The 17,240-nt window shown below is 63.8% G+C and overlaps 1 protein-coding gene across 2 annotated transcripts in view; it reads right to left on the bottom strand.

The window, feature by feature from the left end:
• The window catches only part of BRD3 (bromodomain containing 3), a 33,293-nt gene that overhangs the window by 5,841 nt on the left and 10,212 nt on the right, over window positions 1–17,240 (bottom strand). Inside the window, exons 2-9 of one of the 2 annotated variants that reach the window (XM_045082872.1) lie at window positions 13,387–13,711; window positions 12,621–12,758; window positions 11,794–11,887; window positions 10,797–11,011; window positions 8,578–8,949; window positions 5,666–5,794; window positions 3,364–3,555; window positions 2,260–2,495 (exon numbers count right to left, since the gene is read on the bottom strand). In XM_045082872.1, coding sequence (XP_044938807.1) covers window positions 2,260–2,495; window positions 3,364–3,555; window positions 5,666–5,794; window positions 8,578–8,949; window positions 10,797–11,011; window positions 11,794–11,887; window positions 12,621–12,758; window positions 13,387–13,599 — 1,589 coding nt within the window. In that variant the 5' untranslated portion in view covers window positions 13,600–13,711. Of the gene's footprint in view, window positions 1–2,259; window positions 2,496–3,363; window positions 3,556–5,665; window positions 5,795–8,577; window positions 8,950–10,796; window positions 11,012–11,793; window positions 11,942–12,620; window positions 12,759–13,386; window positions 13,712–17,240 lie in introns of both variants that reach the window. The other variant, XM_045082871.1, reaches the window with a different exon arrangement.

The following is a 17,240-nucleotide window of genomic DNA, read 5'->3' on the forward strand; positions in this document are numbered from 1 at the left end:
GGATCGAATGAGAAGACATGAGAGCCCTCAACCTGTATAAACCTAAAAACCAAGCTTTAGAGTGTCTGAAGCAAAACTGAGAACTGAAGGGCAGTGGAAACATTCACTCACAGTTTCCGCTGAGGACCCGGCGACTCTCTCCCAGTGACTGGTAAAGCCCGTCAGCAAGAAGAGAGAAGGCCCCAGCCATGCCATCCTCCGAATTAAGCTAACTGACATGTTTCTGGTTTGTTTTTTCCCTGACATTTCAGTTAACATTCTCAACCCAAGAGCACGAAAACACATGTGCAAGTCCACACGGAACATTCCCCAGTTCCCAGCCATAAAATAAATCTTAATAAAAGTACTGTGATCACACAAGGTATGTTTTCTGACCCTACCAGAATTAAGCCAGGAACCAATAACGGAACCATGTCCAGAAAAAAAATCTCCAGATACTTGGAAATTAAACAGCCACTTCTAAGCAACCCGTGGTCCCAGAGGAAGGCTGAAGGGAAATTAGAAAATATTCTGAACTAGATGAAATCACACACATCAAATTTGTGGAGTACACCTAAAGTACTGTGCAGACAGACATAAATAGTACTAAACGCTTATGTTAGAAAAGAAGGTCTCAAGTCAATAATCTAAGTTTCTATGTTAAAAAAGCAAATTAAGTCCAAAACAAGCACCAGGAAGTAATAAAAATAAGGCCATGAACAAAAAGAAGTGAAAGCAGATAAAACCCAATGTCATCAAATGCTGGTTGTTTTAACAACCAATAAAACTCCTCCATTCTCTCCAGATTCACCCCGAAAAAAGACAGACTCCCCAAAAAGGACACATCACTAGAGGCCCTACCGATGTTAGACAGCAAGGGTACACGGCACGCAAACCAATGTCCCAAAATTCCATAGTTCGGGGGAAATGGAGCAATGTCTCAAAAGCACAAATCCCCAAAACTCACTCGAGATGAAACTGAAAAACCTCACTAGTCCTGTATCTACCCAAATAACTGAATTCATCATTAAAAACCTTCTCACAATGAACACTCCAGGCCCAGAAGCTTTCACTGGGGAATGCTACTTACTAGTCAAGAATTAATACCCTCTCTATAAACTGACCCAGGAAATAGGGGAGAACACATCCCAACTCATGTTCAAGGCCAGTGTTACCCGGACCCCAAGTCCAGGCAGACGTCACAGGAAAACCCGATTCCTGCCTCCGCTGGGAAAGAAAAGGGAGGACAAAACACCCCCACCCCTCGCTGATGCCGCTGACCACCCAGCAGCCAAGGCCCAAGCCCCCGGTGCCCCACGCCCTGCCCTCCTGCTTCCGGGCCCCGAGGACTGTCCTCCCCGCCTCTCCCTCCACGGCCACCCTGGCTTCTCTGGCCTGCAGAGCCAGAGCACCTCCCAAGGCTGGGCCTCCTCCCTTTCCCGCATCCCACTGCATGCCCCACGCGGACCAGGGTCTGACCGCTTCCAGCTCAAACACCTCACCACCTCCCTGCACCTGCTCGGGGGGCAAAACGAGAGGCCTCAACAGAGCGGGCCAACCTCAGCAGCCTCTCCCAAGCCCTTTTCCCAAACCAGGCTCCGCTCCTCAGTGGAACCGACTCCGTCCCAGCTCCCACTAATTCCCACAACACTGCTGGCGTCCATGGCTCTGCCCCCGCGGTTCCTGTCTCTTGGAACCCGATCCCGACTGCTGCTGGGCTCCCTCCAGCACAGCCGTCCCCCTGCTCTGGGAAGCCCTTCTTCGACCGGGCAGGAGCGGCGCGCCGGCCTGAGCACCCGCCCCCATGCTCATCTCCCTGCCGTCCCGTCCGTGGCAGGCCGTCCTCACGGCAGGGCCTGACGCAGGAAAAGGGAGGACAAAAGGCGGGTGGACCAGGAAGTAGAACCCGTGCGACGAGGCGATGCCCCTAGAACTCCTTGGCCCAAAGCAGGAAAACGGCCCCAAGGGCTTGAGATGCCGAAGTCTGTGGCAGAGAGTGCGACCACGGCAGTGCCCCCGCCCGAGAGGCCAGCCCCACGGAGAGCTGTGGGCTACCTCCAGAGCTCAGTCTTGCCACCAGAGGCCTCATTTTGTCCCAGAAGCTGGGAGAGACCAGGACAACCCAGCCCCCAGCCCATTTTTCCACGTATCAGCCCAGTCTCCGTGTCACCAGGATTTGCAGCCAAGGCGGAGAGGCCCAAACCCAGGACCCTCCCAGCACACAAGCACCGAGGACAGGTGACACTGGGCTTGCCGGGGCCTGAAGGCGCCTCAGCCCACCTGCTGGCCGCGGCCGTGCTGCTGGCCTTCTTGGCAGGCGCCTTCTTCGGCTGGGCCTGCTTGGCAGGTGGGGCCACCTTGGCCTTCTTCTCGTCCTCGGACTTGGCCTTGTGCCTCTCCTTGTCCTTGTCCTTGTCCTTCCTCTTCTTCTCCTTCTCCTTCTTCTCCTTCCTCCTCTTTGGCTTGTTCACGGGGGCCTGCGACAGGGCGGCTAGCTGCTCGTGCACAGCCTTCAGCTGGAAAATAGCACGTGGCTGAGCAGGGCTCCCTGGGGGCTGGCCCAAGGGGGCTTTGGGGTGCCCTTGAAGCCACCTCAAACACGTGGGGAGGCTGAGCCAGGAGCACGGGGCCACGCGCTGCTGCCGAAAGCCGGACGGGGCCAGGAGCAGAGGGCATCGGGGCCCCCTCTGCCCTCACTACTCCAGCCAGAGCTGAGAGCTCCCGGGCCTCACCATCCTCGCCGGAAACGTGGCGCGTGGGTGGCCGAGGGGCCGACCCATGAGCCTGGTGGCACACTCAGGCCAGCACAGGGGCACAGTCGCTTTTTCTCCCTGCTTAGGATTCTTCTGACAAAGACAACCCCACACGGAGGTTTATGCGTCTGCACAAAGGTTTTCGACGGCTCCATTTAGAAGCCACTGCCACGTCACGTGGCAGACACACCAGGTTAAACAACCCAGGCCGGCAGCTAACGTGTACCCCGTGCCAGTGCCTCCCTGGCCGTGTGCTAAGCGCGCCACGCACTTCCCATCTCTGCGACCCCTGAGCGGGCCGTGAGGGGCTCCCGAGAGCTGCATCATCTCCCAGGGCAGGACACGGCGTCACAGGCCCTGGGCTGCCGGGCGGCTATGCCCAGGACCACCCTCCCCGCGGTGCCCCCTCTAAGGAAGCTCAGCCCCCAGTCAAACACCTGTGCGCCCCCCCGCTGGTGACCGCGGCCACTCCTGTTCTCTCTTCCCCGTCGGAGGCCAGCGTGGGGCCGCCTCCGAGCCGGCACCCACTAGACACGACCGTGGCGGCTGAGGTCAGCCCCCCATGCTGGCCCGCCCCGCCCTGCAGCGCCGGCTCGGCCCCCCCGGCCCCCGGCCCGGCCCCAGCGCTCACCTGCTCCTGCAGCTCGGCCAGCCGCGTGGCCCGCTCCTCCTCCGAGTCGGAGCTGCCCGAGTCCGAGGAGCTCTCCTCACTGCTGCGGCTGCTCTCCGCGCCCTTGCTCAGCACGGGGGCTGCGGGGGCGGGCAGCGCCGGCGCCTCCACGGGCTCGTCAGGCATCTTGGCAAACCGCATCTCAAACACGTCCTGGGGGGGGGGGGAGCAGGGGCCGCCTGAGGTCCTGGACGCCCACGGGGCAGCCCCGGGGGTGGGGGACCCAGACCTTAGCATCGGTGAGCGGCTCTCGGAGCAGCCCCCGCCCCACCTTGCTCTCCTGCTCTCGCTCCCTCGTCCCTGTCCAGGCACCGAGTGCCGGTCCAGGGGCAGGGGCCACGGGGCCAACAGCCACAGATGCAGCCTTCTAGGAACTGGTCCGCGAGCCCTCTTTATTAAGGACACAAGCCTCCTGCGGGAGATCTGCGTGTCCTCTGGGCCTCGGGGTCAGAGACCCTACGGGCTGCCGCCCACTGCAAAGCAGCCAGAGTGCCTCTGTGTCATCTGTGACCTTTATGGGGCCCCTGGCTGCCAGGCACGGAGGCCAGTGGACACTCTCTCCCACACCTCACCCAGGGCTTTACCACAGCATCACCTCTTGTTCCAAGTTAGGCCCAGAAGTTGGCTCCAGAGGCAAGAGTCCTGTCCCGTCAAAGCTGGCTTCGGAAAGCCCCAGCTCACACGGAGCAGGACCCAGGCCCACAGGGGCACCTCCCAGCCAAGGTCCCCTCTCCTGGAGGCCCAGGTTCATTTCAGATGGGGGTGCGCAGCCACGTGGGGGCTCCCTCCCCGCTGAGCTCCCGTTCACACTTGTGAGATGTCAGCCCCCGGTCCCGGACTCTCCTCCTGGGGTGAAGACACCCCCAGAGGCAGAGACGCGCACGGCGGTCCGGTCTGCCCTTGGCCCACGGCTGGAGAAGCACTGACAGCAGAGGCTACCCCGTGCAGGGCTCCGACCCCAGAGCTGGACGGCCATGACTGCTCAGTGCACTGGGAATCGTGACTCACAGCCTCTGTGGCCAAAGTGCTGAGAGCCAACCCACGGGAACAGAGCCAGAGCCGCTGGCCGCCACACACTGCCGGCACCCCTGATCGGCACCAGCGCCGCCCGCTTCCTCCTTGAGCTACAGCAGGCTCGGGAGAGGCACAGAGCCAACGCGGAGCCCAACTGGGCAAAGCCCTCTTGCTCCCAGACACGGTGGGGCATGGTCTAGCGTAAAATCACAACTCCTGCCAGCTTCGGCCATACTGGGACCACTGGGCCTGTTGCGCCAGACTCCGCAGGGGGAGCCGGTTCGCAGAGGGTGCAGCCCGCATCAGCAGAGGCTGGGAAAGGCCCACAGGACACAGGGGGGACCCAGCAGCATGAAAGCGCTTCTCCCTCCTCCCTCCTCCGGGCGCTGGGTGGACACCATGAGCTGCCTCACGGGGTCTTCAAAAGGGTTCTCAGCAAAAGACCAGGACATCTCACACAACAAACAGCCTGTATTCTGGGGAAAAAAACTGCTGGAAGCATATAGAGATCCACAATTTTTACTCTTTCTTCCAAAATTAAATCCCCCAATTATGTAACATTTAAACTTTTGGTGCTGCTGGGGGACCGGGGTGGTCCAGTCGGTGAAGTGGCCCACGCTTGGCTTCAGCCCAGGTCATGACCTCCGGGGGGGATCGAGCCCCCTGTCGTACCGCGTGCTCAGTCGCCAGGCTGCTTGGGGTTCTCTCCCTCTCCCTTCCCCTTCCTCAACTTGTGCTCACTCTCTCTCCAGAATTGACAAAAGTATCTTTACTATTTCGATGCCGCTGTTAATAAAGGCAACAACACACATCACGAAGGGAGCACAGCAACCCGCACAGGGACAGGCGGGCAGCACCCAGACTTCGGCAGAAGGTCATGGGACCCGGCCTCTGGCAGCCTCACTGGGAGGCGGGTGACAAAGACCCCCTCACACAGAGGCCGAAGCCGCGGGAAGAGGGACACCCGCCTTCTTGGCCTCCGTGCTCCCTGCGGGAACGTGGGCCTGCCGCTCCCGGAGGGCAGAGGCTGGCCTGTCTGCCCGTGTGCCCGGGAAGCAGGCCTGGGGCCTGGCCAGCGCTGGGCACTACTCAGGAGAAAGGCTGTTGTGTGGGGCAGGCTCTCCCGCGGCCTTCTGGGCCCCGTGTTCTCCGGGAGGCCTGCGTCTTTCCTGGGCACCTGCCCCGGGATGCTGGTCACCCCCCTGCGCTGGGCCCAGAAGGCCCCTCCACCTGACAGCACCTCGGTTACCTGGAGCTTCCTGGCCATGGCCACCACCTCGTGGTCCGGGGGGTTGTACTTGTAACAGTTGGAGAACATCAACCGGACGTCGGCGGCGAAGCCCTGAGCATCGGGGTACTCGCGGCTGTCCATCTTCTTCTGTAACACACAGACGACGGCGGTGAGGCACGGCCCGGCACCGCAGGGAGACCCACTGCACGGCCAGCCTCGCGCCACGTCCCCTGGAGCCCAGAGGCAAGTGTGGGAGCGGGACTTGAGGGTCGGAAGGGACGCTCCGGGACCCCCAGAACCCTGGCTGCTGCAGCCACCACGTAGGCTCTCCTCGCCCTGCCTGCTGCGCGCGCTGATAACTTTCCACACGGCAAAGGCCCTGACGGGAGGAGCTCCGGGGGGACGAGGAGCTTCCGCTGCCAGCGCCGGGGCAGGGGCTGGGTTTGGTCTCCCCAGTTCACAGGTCGAGACACTGACTTCATCTCTGTGAGAGCTCAGGCGTTGTTGGCCAGCCTGCCCCTCGCAGCCCCACAAGATGAGGTGGGCTTGGCGGTGGTGAGAATGGCCATGCTCCCGGGGAGGACAGAAGCGCGACCCCGGATGGTCACTGCGAGGTAGCACTTACAACGAGCTGTCAGTCAGGGCAAGTGGAGGGGAGCCGCTCGGTGAGGCAGTGAGCTCCCTGTGTCTGCACGGGTTCAAGCAGAAGCTGTCCGTCAGGGACATCCTGCTGGCGAGGGGCCCCCTGTTCTCCTGAGGACTGTGCGCCACGGGAGCCCGACAGCATAGGTGGGAGCCCGACCACTTCTCTCCCCTGCACCTCAGGGACACTATCGTGGATGTGGGGGTGGAGTGCAGCCTGACACCAGGGCCTGCAGCCTCTCTTGTGCCTTGGGAACGCACCCCTGCCGATCACAGGGCGTCGGACAGCTCCCAGGCTGCATGGCTCCGGCCCTCAGCACAGCCTCCCTACCCTGGGGAGGCCCGGCTCAGGAAGACAAACAGGCACACGAGACCCTCTCAACCTCTGCCAGAGTTTCAGGCTCTGGTCCCAACGTGATCACTGGTTGCTCTCCCGGGGCGGGGGGGCAAGGGCCCAGGGGCTGGGAACACACGGGCTGAGGCGCTTGAGGGGCCCAAGGACAGGCGGGCAGTTGTGTGTCTTTCCTCACTGCTTCCCAGATGACGGGTGTTTCCGAACAGGAGCACCAGAGCAAACTGCCTGCGTGCAAGCAGCACCCCCGCCAGGTCCCCCAGCAGGACACAGGCTCGGCCCACGGGGACACCGGCACACCAGGGCCGCCCACGCCCCCCTACAGTCTGCCACTCCCTGGCTGTGGGGCGTGGACAAGTCACTGGCCTCTCTGATAGGCAGCAGGGGCAGGACTGTTAACAGTGCCCTCGTCTGGGTGACGGGAGCTCTGCCGTCTCAGCTGGAGGCTCAAGAGACTCGGAGAGTGAACGAGGAAGGATCTGGGACCTGGCACAGGCTCCTCTGGCCACACCTGCGGGCCCTCACTCCCTCCGGCCTCAGCTTCCCTATCTCCAAACAGCGGGGGTCTGTGCGGACGACAGGCCCCGCCCCGGTAACCCCCACCCCAAGTCCCGGCCAGGACACGTGTAGGGAGCCCCTATCTGGGGCCGAGGGGGCCAGGCACTCGCTGCCAGCCCAGAGCCGGGAGCCCGCAGACCCGGAGCAGGGAGAGCTCGGCCCCGGACACGCACCTGGGAGCCCCATTCCTGCTGCCCCAGAGTCACGACCAGCCAGGAGAGCCACCTCGGCCGAGAGCAAATCCAGACCACGGCCAGGAGTCCCCCCGGAGAGCGGGCGGCACGGTGCTCTGCCCTGCTCTGGCCTCCGCCTCTCTGGAGGCTTCGCACCTGCTCTCAGCTGGCGCCAACTCATGGGGACAAGGCACCGTCCAAAGGAAAGGACGTTACGAGGCTCCCGGCGGGGCAGGACGGAAGGTCTCGGTCCCCGGCGCAGTTCGCCAGGCACCAGTGCCCCACACAGCCAGGTCTGCCCTCCCGAAACCCCCAAGAGCCGCGGGGGAAGGCTCCCAGAAGGAGCCTCTGCCTCAGGCTGGCATCACGGGGAAACCAGGCAGAAGGCCAGAGAGCAGCCGTTCAAGGGCCAGACCCTCTTGATGGAAAGAGGATCAGCCTCCTTCTGGGAGCACCTTCCCGGGCCGCACAGGCAGCTCCCAGAGGGGGCGGGCTACTGCCCCCAGTGGCCAGAGACCAACGCCAGCTCGGAATGCCCCCCGAAGGAGGGCAGGTGGACTGGGACCCGCCGGTCGGGGGGTCAGGAGCCCCACCTATGTGTGCCCAGCTTTCAGTCTGCTGCCGCCCAGGCTCTCCGCCCTCACGGCCCAGCATGAGCCCACTCTGCCTTACACAACCAGCCGGACCCAGAACAAAATCCACTATAAAGCCCAGGGAGAGGGGCACCTGGGTGGCTCAGTGGGTTGAGCCACTGCCTTTGGCTAAGGTCATGATCTCAGGGTCCGAGGATCGAGCCCCGCATTGGGCTCTCTGCTCAGCAGGGAGCCTGCTCCCCCCCCCCACCCCGCCTACCTCTCTGCCTACTTGTGATCTCTCTCTTTCTGTCAAATAAATAAATAAAATCTCAAAAAAAAAAAAAAAAGCCCAGGGCTCCTCGCCAGGCTCTGGGCCTCAAGTCCGCTACCTCCCCCGCTCCAGGGCCCCCTCTCTGGCTGGGGCAGTGGAGGGGGCGGGTCACCAGAAAGCCCGTCCTTGCGGACAGTATGGAATCCACCCACCGAGACAGGACACGGGCTTCCGCGGGGCAGAGGGTGGCAAAGCCCCAGGTTCTGTGAGGGCGGGCAGGACGCACGCACCTTTGTCCCAGCCCCGTCTGGACCCGTGCGCCCGCCCTGCTGAGCGCCCCGGTGGGCCCCGTGCAGTACCTTGACGGTGCTGAGGTCCATCGGGTGCTTGACGATGTCGTGGTAGTCGTGCAGCTCCAGGGCCTCGGCGTCCACCGGCTTGTAGAAGGGCCAGGCGTAGGCCGCGTGCTTCTTGGACAGCATCTCCTTGAGGATGCTGTCGCAGTGCCGCAGGTGTTCCGACAGCTTGCCCCTCTTGCCCGCGTGCTGCGGCACCTCGCCGTCCTCCAGGTCCTTCTTGGGCGGCTTGATGGGGCGGCCCCCACTCTCCCGCCGTGCCACCACCTTGGCCTGCTTGGGGTCTGACAGCGGCGGGGGCGACTCGCTCCGGCTGGCGGTGATGGCAGACGTCGTGGGCGTCGTGGTGTCTGCTTTCCGCTTCACGCCCTTTTTCTGCGACGGCGACACGACTGGTGAGCCCGGGACGGAGCAGGGGGCCCGGGAGCGCGGACGCTTGCAGACAGAGCTCCCAGAGCCCCAGCCGCGGGGCGCCAGGCCAAGCCTCACTCGGCCCCGGGCGGCACCCCGCGCTCTGTGGGACGCCGAGGCTCAGAGGGGCTGCATCTCAGGCCCAAGGTCACACAGCTGGTGGTGGGAAGGCTAGACTCAGAACCCACCCCCCGCCCCAGAGCCGCCCCTCCAGGGTCCCCTCCACTCGCCCCCAGGGCTCCAAGAGCACACCTGAGCAGCGTGACGGGGGGCATGCAAGTCACCTGCCCGAACCCCGGGCTGTGCGGGGGTTCCAGAGACAACACGACCGAGGTGGACCTGGCACTGGGATCGTCCCCGAGCGGGACTCAGGCTAAGGGACGGCAGGGACAGACGGAAATCCCTGCTTAGAAAGGCCAGCGGGAAAGTCCAGAGGCCTCCAAGCTGGAGCACCAAGGGCAGCTGCCGTGCCGCAGGCCGAGGCCGGGAGCGGGGCCAGCATGCGGGGCAGGGCTGGGGCTGGGCAGCAGCAGTGGGTTTGGGACCAAGGACTCCCGGGAGCTGACTGGGCAGGTCTGGTCTTGAACCCCAAAAGCAGTGGGAGCCACAGAGAGCTGCTGTCCGTAACAGGAGGGAATGTTAAAAGGTCCACAGGCCTTCTGTGGGTGCAGGGCAGACACTAGCACGGGCTGTGCCCTGGGCACGAGGGTCCCTTCAGGCACCGCAGCCGGGGCCGCGGGCGTCATGGCGTGCCCCACAGCCAGGGCATCCCCGAGACCAGCTCAGCCAGCTCCCCGCCTCTCAGACTGGCAGAGGGGCCCCTCAGAGCCACAACACCCAGGCTGACGGCCTAGCAGCGACCTGCTCTCAGGGGCACCACCGTGGTCTCTGCCCCAGCAACGCCGCCGCCCCCAGGCTGGCAGGGGCATGGGCTGGCTATCCACAAACACGTGTGGGCACCCACAGGACACCAAGCGTGCGCCACAGAGGCCCGGGGGAGCTCACCCGGCCACGGCAAACAGGACATGCTCCAAAAACAGCTGGGCACGGTGTCAGGCGGCCTGGCCAGGCGCCGCCCGCAGGTGCAGGCAGTGCAGGCCGTGGGGGAGGGAAAGCAGCGGCGGGGCGTTACCTTGGGGGGGGCCACTTAACCCCCCCGGGCGCCTGCTTCCTCATCTGTAAGATGGGGGAACTACTGTCTGCCCCACAGGGCCGCTGTGAGGGGCAAACGGAAGACACACGTCAGCGCCCGGCCTGGGGCCTGCCCTGGATCTCACAAGGAGCATGGGCTCCGAGCCCGGACCCGGCCAGGACAGTCCCTCCATGAAAGCTGCCGGCCAGACCGGGGAGGCAGACGGGCTGGAGCTCATACTACCAGGACGCACGGGGCAGGCCGCGCGGCTGCTGGCTCCTCACCATGCACCTGGGCCACTGCCCTAAGTCCACGTGTGAGCCGGGGGCTCCGGGACCCGTCCACCCTCCTCTCCCACACCTTCCCACAGTGACCCATGCACTGCAAAGGCCCGGGCTTCAGGGCCAGAGAAATGGGGGTTCAGCACAGCCCGCCCTCACCAGCTGTGTGACCTGCAGCTCCCTGAGCCTCCGTCTCCCCATCCGCGGCAGGGGCGACAGCCCGACCTCGGGCACAGAGAGAACCACTCCAGAGCCACGTGTACCAAACACCCACTAAGGAGGGGGTGGCCAGGGACAGGTGGCAGATGGCTTCCCCCACCACCCCACACCTGCCCGAATCCAGGAACCCTGGCTTGGCCGTCGGACAGCCAGCTGACTTTGTCCCCAGGGACACTCACCTTGACTACAGGTGGTGTGGGAGGGACCACGGGGATGATGGGCGTCGAGGGAGGAGGCGGGGCAGCGGCCGGGGGTACGGGGACCGACGTGATGTTTGCAGTGATGGTTGGCACTGGGGTGGCAGCGATGACAGGTGTCTGGGAGACAGCGGGAGGGACACTCTGGAAGGGGGTTGCTGGGGAGACAGAGGACACGGCCGCCACTTGCTGCGTACCTTGAAGAGAGAGAAAGGACGTTGAACATGCTCAGCTCTAGCTACTCGCTAGCTCCCAAAAGCTTCTTGGACCAGACCCTCCAGCCAGAGCACACCAGTCCAGGGAGTCCCCCCTCCTGAGACCCCGCACCATGACTGCCCCCACAGAACTCCACAGATGCTCACCCAGACCAAAGTCTGAATGAGGACACCTGCAGCAGGTACACACCGGGAAGAAGAGGCCTGGGCCCTAGAAACCTGGGCTTGACTCAGACCCCACCAGAAACCAGCTGGATGTCCCGGCAGACCTACTTGACCACCCACAGTCCCATCTGCAAAGCGGGATGGCTGGCACTGGTGGGGACCCACCCTGGCCTCCAAGGGCTGGGGTGCCTGGCCAGTCTCTCCATCGGGGCACGCCTCTGTTCCCCTTTCCTGGACCAGGTAAGACTCCCAGGGCTCCTAGTGCTAATTCTCATCCCGCACCCCCAGCCCTCCCCAAAAGGTGACACAGCCCCTCTCCCGTCCCAGAGCATACAACACCTGCTAGAAAGGCAACGTCCTGGGGGAACAATGGGACCTCGTGTCCAGACTTCTGGAAGAGGTGGCCTCAGCATGGGGGCAGGGCAAGACCAGTGTCCCCAGCAGAGCAGGCTCAAAGGCAGATGCCAGCCATATCGCCCCAACTTCACAGACGGGGACACTGAAGCTCAGAGGGGCCGAGGGACTTGCACAAGAAATGCTGTTGTCACACCTTGGGGAGGGGGGTCAGGACAGAAGGATGGCACCGCCCACACCATTACCTGCACTCTGGGTTCCTGCAGCCGGTTTCCGGCCTTTGCCCTTCGGAGCAGGGGGTAATAATTCAACTTCCTCCTGGGGCATCTGGGCCACTTTCTGCAGAAAAATTTTCTCTAAGGCTTGGGCCATTAGCACTATGTCATCTGTGGGCTGAAGACACAGGGAGAGCCAAGGTCACTTGTTGGGCAAGGGGCCACGTGCTGGTAAAGACATCACTGGTGTGGCTCAAGAAAACATTTATTCAAAAATCCCTTCAGAGGGGTGGTAGGGCAGGCAGCGGGGGAGGCGAAAGGAGCAGATTTCACTGTGGAGACTCTTGAAAGAATCCAGAAAACCAAGAAGAACAAGAACCACCCTCCAGCCGACCCGGCGCGGAAAACAGAAGCTTCCGCTCAGTTCAACTCAACCCATCCGTGCTGTGTCCGTCACAATCGAGAACAATGCAAGCCCCACCAAGTCAGGACCGTGTGGGTCTCCCTCAGCTACTCTCCTCCCCGAAAGCCATCGTGACCATGTGCTCCCTGGTCGTGCAGTGGCCTGGCCACGTTGGGGCGGCTGCACACAGATATCACGGCGCCGTGAGCGTCCCGACAGCTGGGGTTTTGAGGTCGGAGGGCATGAACAGTTTAAGTGTTTGGTCTGTAAGCTCCCCCGCAAAAATGCCGGTCCCTTGGGGGAGGAAGGCATGGGCAGCACTTGAGACCCCCGAGTGGTGACTGTGGCCCGGGGGTGGCATGGCCCCCTCCGCCGTCTGAGAGCTGCTCCGGAGCCGGGCCCCACCCCACGCACCCCGCCCCCAGCCAGCAGTGGGGAGCCCGAGCCTTCTCACCTTGTTATAAATGTAACAATTTGTAAACATGGTGTTGAAGTCCTGCATACACTCACTCGCGCTCCAGTAGTAATTATTCTCTAGTCTCTTCTTAATAGTCCCCATGTCCATCGGGTTTTTTATGATTTTATGATAATCCTGGGAAAGAGATGTTCAGAGGGATGTCAGCAGACTCTGCGGCACGGGGTTCGCCAGGGTCCGGTCAGCTGAGGGCCGGTGTGGGTTCTGGGGCAAGTGCCCAACCCACGTGCACCCCCTGCCACACCTGTCACCCAACAGCTTCCGCCCAGACAGGTGGTTCTCAGAGACGTTTGGAACCGGGCAGCCGGGGCAGGAGCAGCTCGGCACTGTGAAGGGGCCGAGACCCCTCCAGACTCCAAATCCAGGGCCTGCTGGTGACCGATGTGCCAAGCTGGGCCCAGAACCCAGGCCACCAATGAGCAGCCCAGGGATTCCCTGAACAATGCTCGGGGTTTTCTCTATTTGGGTCCAAAGAAGAAACCCATCAGATGACCTGGCCTCCCCCAGAAAGGGGGCCACTACCCGCACTGAGTACCTGACGGCAGGGGCAGGGAGCAGAGGCAGGGTTCTACAGGAGGGTACGCGGGAACAGCAGGGAGGCACGGGCTCCCCCACTCCCTGAGCAGCCCCTTCGCTCCTCTGTCACCACGGGCCCTGCACTGTGCCTGGCCCCAGAGGCAGTCCTTCTGGGAGGGGGGTGACAGGGGCAGGGGTGCCGGTGGGTGGGGGAGGGGAGGGCACTCACGGGCAGGTTCAGCTTGATTGCATCCACGGGCTGGTAGAAGGGCCAGGCGAACTGGTGTTTCCAGAGCGTCTTCACCACCACATTCTGCATATACTGCAGCTGGTTGGTCTTGCGGCCAGGCTTGGCGGGGTTGGAGACCTCCGGCGGGGGTGGGTTGACCGGGCCTGGGGCCGCCGAGATCCCCGTGGGGGCGACTGTCGTCGTGGTGGACATCCTCCGCGGCGCGCTCACTGGCCGTCACAGCAGCGGCTCGGGGAGGCCCTGGCTTCCACTGTGCTCCTTTTGGAGGCCTGACATCCCATTTCTGGGCCCGAGCGGGCAGCACCTACAGGGAGGGGGTTGGCAGAGACAGGCCGGTCACCCAGGCCCCACCGCCTCGCCCGGCCTCGCCGGCTCCCGAGCACGCCCGAGTGGTCACGGTGAGGCCGGCTCCCATCACTCGTGCCACTCGCCGTGCTCAGCCCGCCCCTCACCTGTCACAGACCCACAGTTCAGTCACTGCTCTCAGGCCGGGGCAGGGACGTGATGTGGACACAGGCTGCCTGGGCAGTCGGGGGACAGCGCAAGGGCGGGAAGGCGGCGGTCCGGGCACACAGCCAGCAGTGGGAGGCGGTGCCCGGGATGCGGCCTCTCCTGGCTCCCTGCCCACCAACGGCCTGCCGGCTGGGGGCCGACTCGGACTGTTCTTGATCGTGGCAATTTTGGGGGAATGATTCACACGTAGAGAGCGCTCCGGCATCGACCCCACAGAGCTAAGCCAGCCAGGCAGAGCGTTCGCGAACCCCTGCGCAGCGTGCAGAGCCGGACCCTTCGGGGCGAGTTCCGACATCACCACGAGAACCAGAGCTGGTTTGTGACGGCAGGCGGAGTGTGACACGCCCAGCCCCAGGGAGAGGGGCGGGCGGGAGGAGGCGCACCTCACGAGTGGGGGGAGTGCTCCCTGCCCCCACCAGCTTTCAGGAATGCTGGCCGGGTTCGGGCTGGGAAGGAAGACACCCGACGGCGCCCCAGAACCAACAGGCCAGTCCCAACACCAGAAGCCCCACTGTTTCCTGGATGGAAGCCGCTGGCCTCGCTCTTAGCTGCAGGGCCCAGAGCAGACTGGGGGTCACACGCGGAAGGGGAACACCAGGCCACGCTGGTGCGCCCTGCCACGCTTTGGGTCCCCGTGTCCGCGTCATGACATCCGGACAGGCCGGGGCTGAGCGGCACCCCACCACGCCAGGGGCCCGATGGGCCCGGGGGCGTGAGCAGCACCCTTCCTACGACTCGCAGAAGCGGCTCCGTCCCGTGAGCCCGTTAACACCCTGCCGGTCGCTCGCCACCTGCCACGCGGGCGTGTACACCCGGTGATCGGCACCTGCTACAAAGCACTCCCGCCAGAGTGAAAGGGTTCACCAGGACAGCAGGTGCATCTTGCCCACCAAGGAGGCCTGCTCTGCATTCAAGGGACACCCTGGAGCCCCCGCGAGGTGCCACGCCCCTCATCCCGCGGAAGCCACGGCCCCTCCCCTCCTTCTCCGTCCGGCCCCAGGGAGCACGGCGCCTGCGGCCCCCGCCAGCTGTGGCGCTCTGCCCCCGCCAGCTGTGGCGCTCTGCCCCGTGCTAAAGACAGCGAGGGTGGGTCTTCACTACCAGGAAGTGTGGGAGCCTGGAGCAAACCTGGGTCATCCCTCGTGCCCGCTGGCCCGCCCCCGCCCCCGCAGGTCAGCAAGTGCAAACCTGGCCTGAGCACCAGCACCACCTGCGGGGCTCTCCCCTGGGGCCGGCCCTCCCTACATGTCCAGCAGGAACACAGAAAGCCAAGGAACACTTAGAGTGCAGCCAGGGCCTAAACAAACACGGTGTTGGAGGGGGGTCACGGGCCAAGGTACGGGCCGGCCTCCTCCAAGTACGAGGTCGGACAGGCATGCTCAGTGCAGGGACAGGCTCAGGTGGCCACCAGGACTTGAGGCTGCCTCAGGGCCTCCCTCCTCCAACTCCGGCCACAAACAGGGGAGCACCTCCACCAACCCTGCTGTGAGGTATGTGCCCAGGGCAGCACAGCAGCTGCCAGACCCTGAGCCAGGCGCCTGGAGGGGCCTCCTGGACTCTGCCGCACACCAGACCTACCCACACCTCCCCCCCCCCCACTGCCCAGCACGTCCAGGGGCTCCCAGACCCCACTGCTGGAGCTCCAAGCAGAGTGCCCGGCGTTGGCACGTGCTCCCTGGAGGCACAGGCACAGGAGTCCTTCCACAGTGACCCGAAGGGAAGTCTAGCTCCAGCCTGACATCACCCTCCCCAGCGGAGTCCGTGAGGCCCAGAGGGGACATGTGCAGAACGGGCCAAGCACCCTCCAGCACCCGCGTGCCCACACTCTGCGGGCCTGTGCGCGGCGAGGAGCCCGCGCGCTCTCTGCAAACTCTCCACTGACACAGGGCAGGACACCCTCCATGCTCGGACTCCTGCAACCCCCTGAGGATGGCCGCACAGCTCGTGGTGTCCCTTGGGGTGGCGGTGTCCAGTCCTCTGCCTCTCACAGCGCCCGGCAGCCCAGGTACCAGCTCCACGGCGGGAAGGAAGGGCAGCCAGAGTGTAAGAGGTTGGGGGCTCCCTGGCCACCCCTGGTGCCAGGACCCACCTCTCAGGAGGAGACCAGCAAGGGGACAGTCAGAGAGCTGGGGCCAGATACCCCCCGAGCCTGACCCCAGCGAGGAAGGACTCAGCGAGGCTCCCTGGGGCAGAAAATGGCACAGGTCACCCTGTCCCTCTAGGGCATCAGGCAGGGTGAGTGAGTGGGCATGTCCGGGCGGGAGCACGCACACCATCACCCTTCAAGGGGGGGCCAGGCCTGAGGGTCAGTCCCTTCTGCCCCAAGGACAGCAGGAGGGCAGGGCCCCGTGAGCAGAGCAACAGCGTAAGCCTGGCTTTGCCCTTTTTCCCCTGGGCGCTTCTCCAGACTGGATACGGGCCTTGTAGGGGCCTGCAGGCACCAAGCCCACTGCCACACCGGCGCGCGAGGACAGGGGCTCTCCCCTCCAAGTGCATTTCTGAAGACGCACATCGTGTTCGGAACAGGCTTCTTTCGCAACAGGAAGAGAGTGCAAAGTTACTCCTACTTTGAAAACCAGCTGAAGCACGAATCAGACCTGCCCGACCGTGCACTTGCCCAAGGGCTTCTGCTTCTCTTCCTTCAGGGTCTGGGGACTCCGCCTGAGGGTCTGGGGATGGCTGAGCGGCCCAGTGTGCTCCCTGAAGGGGAAATCCTAGGACCACCATGAGCCTGAACCAGGGAGTTACAGTCAGCAGCACTGCCCGCCCCAGGGGTCCAGTTGGCCAAGGCCGGATGGCCTGGACAGAGCCCACCCGTCAGCGCAAAGCACAGAGACAAGACGGGAACAAGGCAGGCCAGCCACGGCTCCCGGCCGCGGCTGCCCCCCAGCCTCCCTTGTCCGGGTCGGCTCAGGGCTGCACTCTGAGACCGGGAAGCGAATGCAGCTCCAGAAAGAAATCAGAACTTGAAGAGACCACTAGCCAGCCCTCCCACAGGGTCAGCTATGAACTGAAAGTCAGGGACAGAGTGCAAAGCGACATGGGGTTCAAAACAGTGTGAGGTACAGCTGCGTGGAATCATGCGACACCGGTCTCAGGGGTCCACTCGTCCCCCCAGATGCCCAGAGCGCCCCAGGATCCTTTAGTGTCCTCAGGAACAGCCTCTCCCTGCAGCGTGGCCAGCACCCATGTGATCGCCCCGACATCCTTGGCCCGGCCCTCTCTGCTGCCCGCGGGGTCAGGCCGGAGGTCAGGCCGGAGGGAGCAGACAGTGGCAAAAACAAGCAGCATGTTGAGTGGCTGGTCACGGCCACGAGCCC

This window comes from Mustela putorius, unplaced genomic scaffold, assembly GCF_011764305.1.
Source record: "Mustela putorius furo isolate JIRA1106 unplaced genomic scaffold, ASM1176430v1.1 tig00000596_pilon_pilon_pilon, whole genome shotgun sequence".
NCBI lineage: Eukaryota > Metazoa > Chordata > Mammalia > Carnivora > Mustelidae > Mustela > Mustela putorius.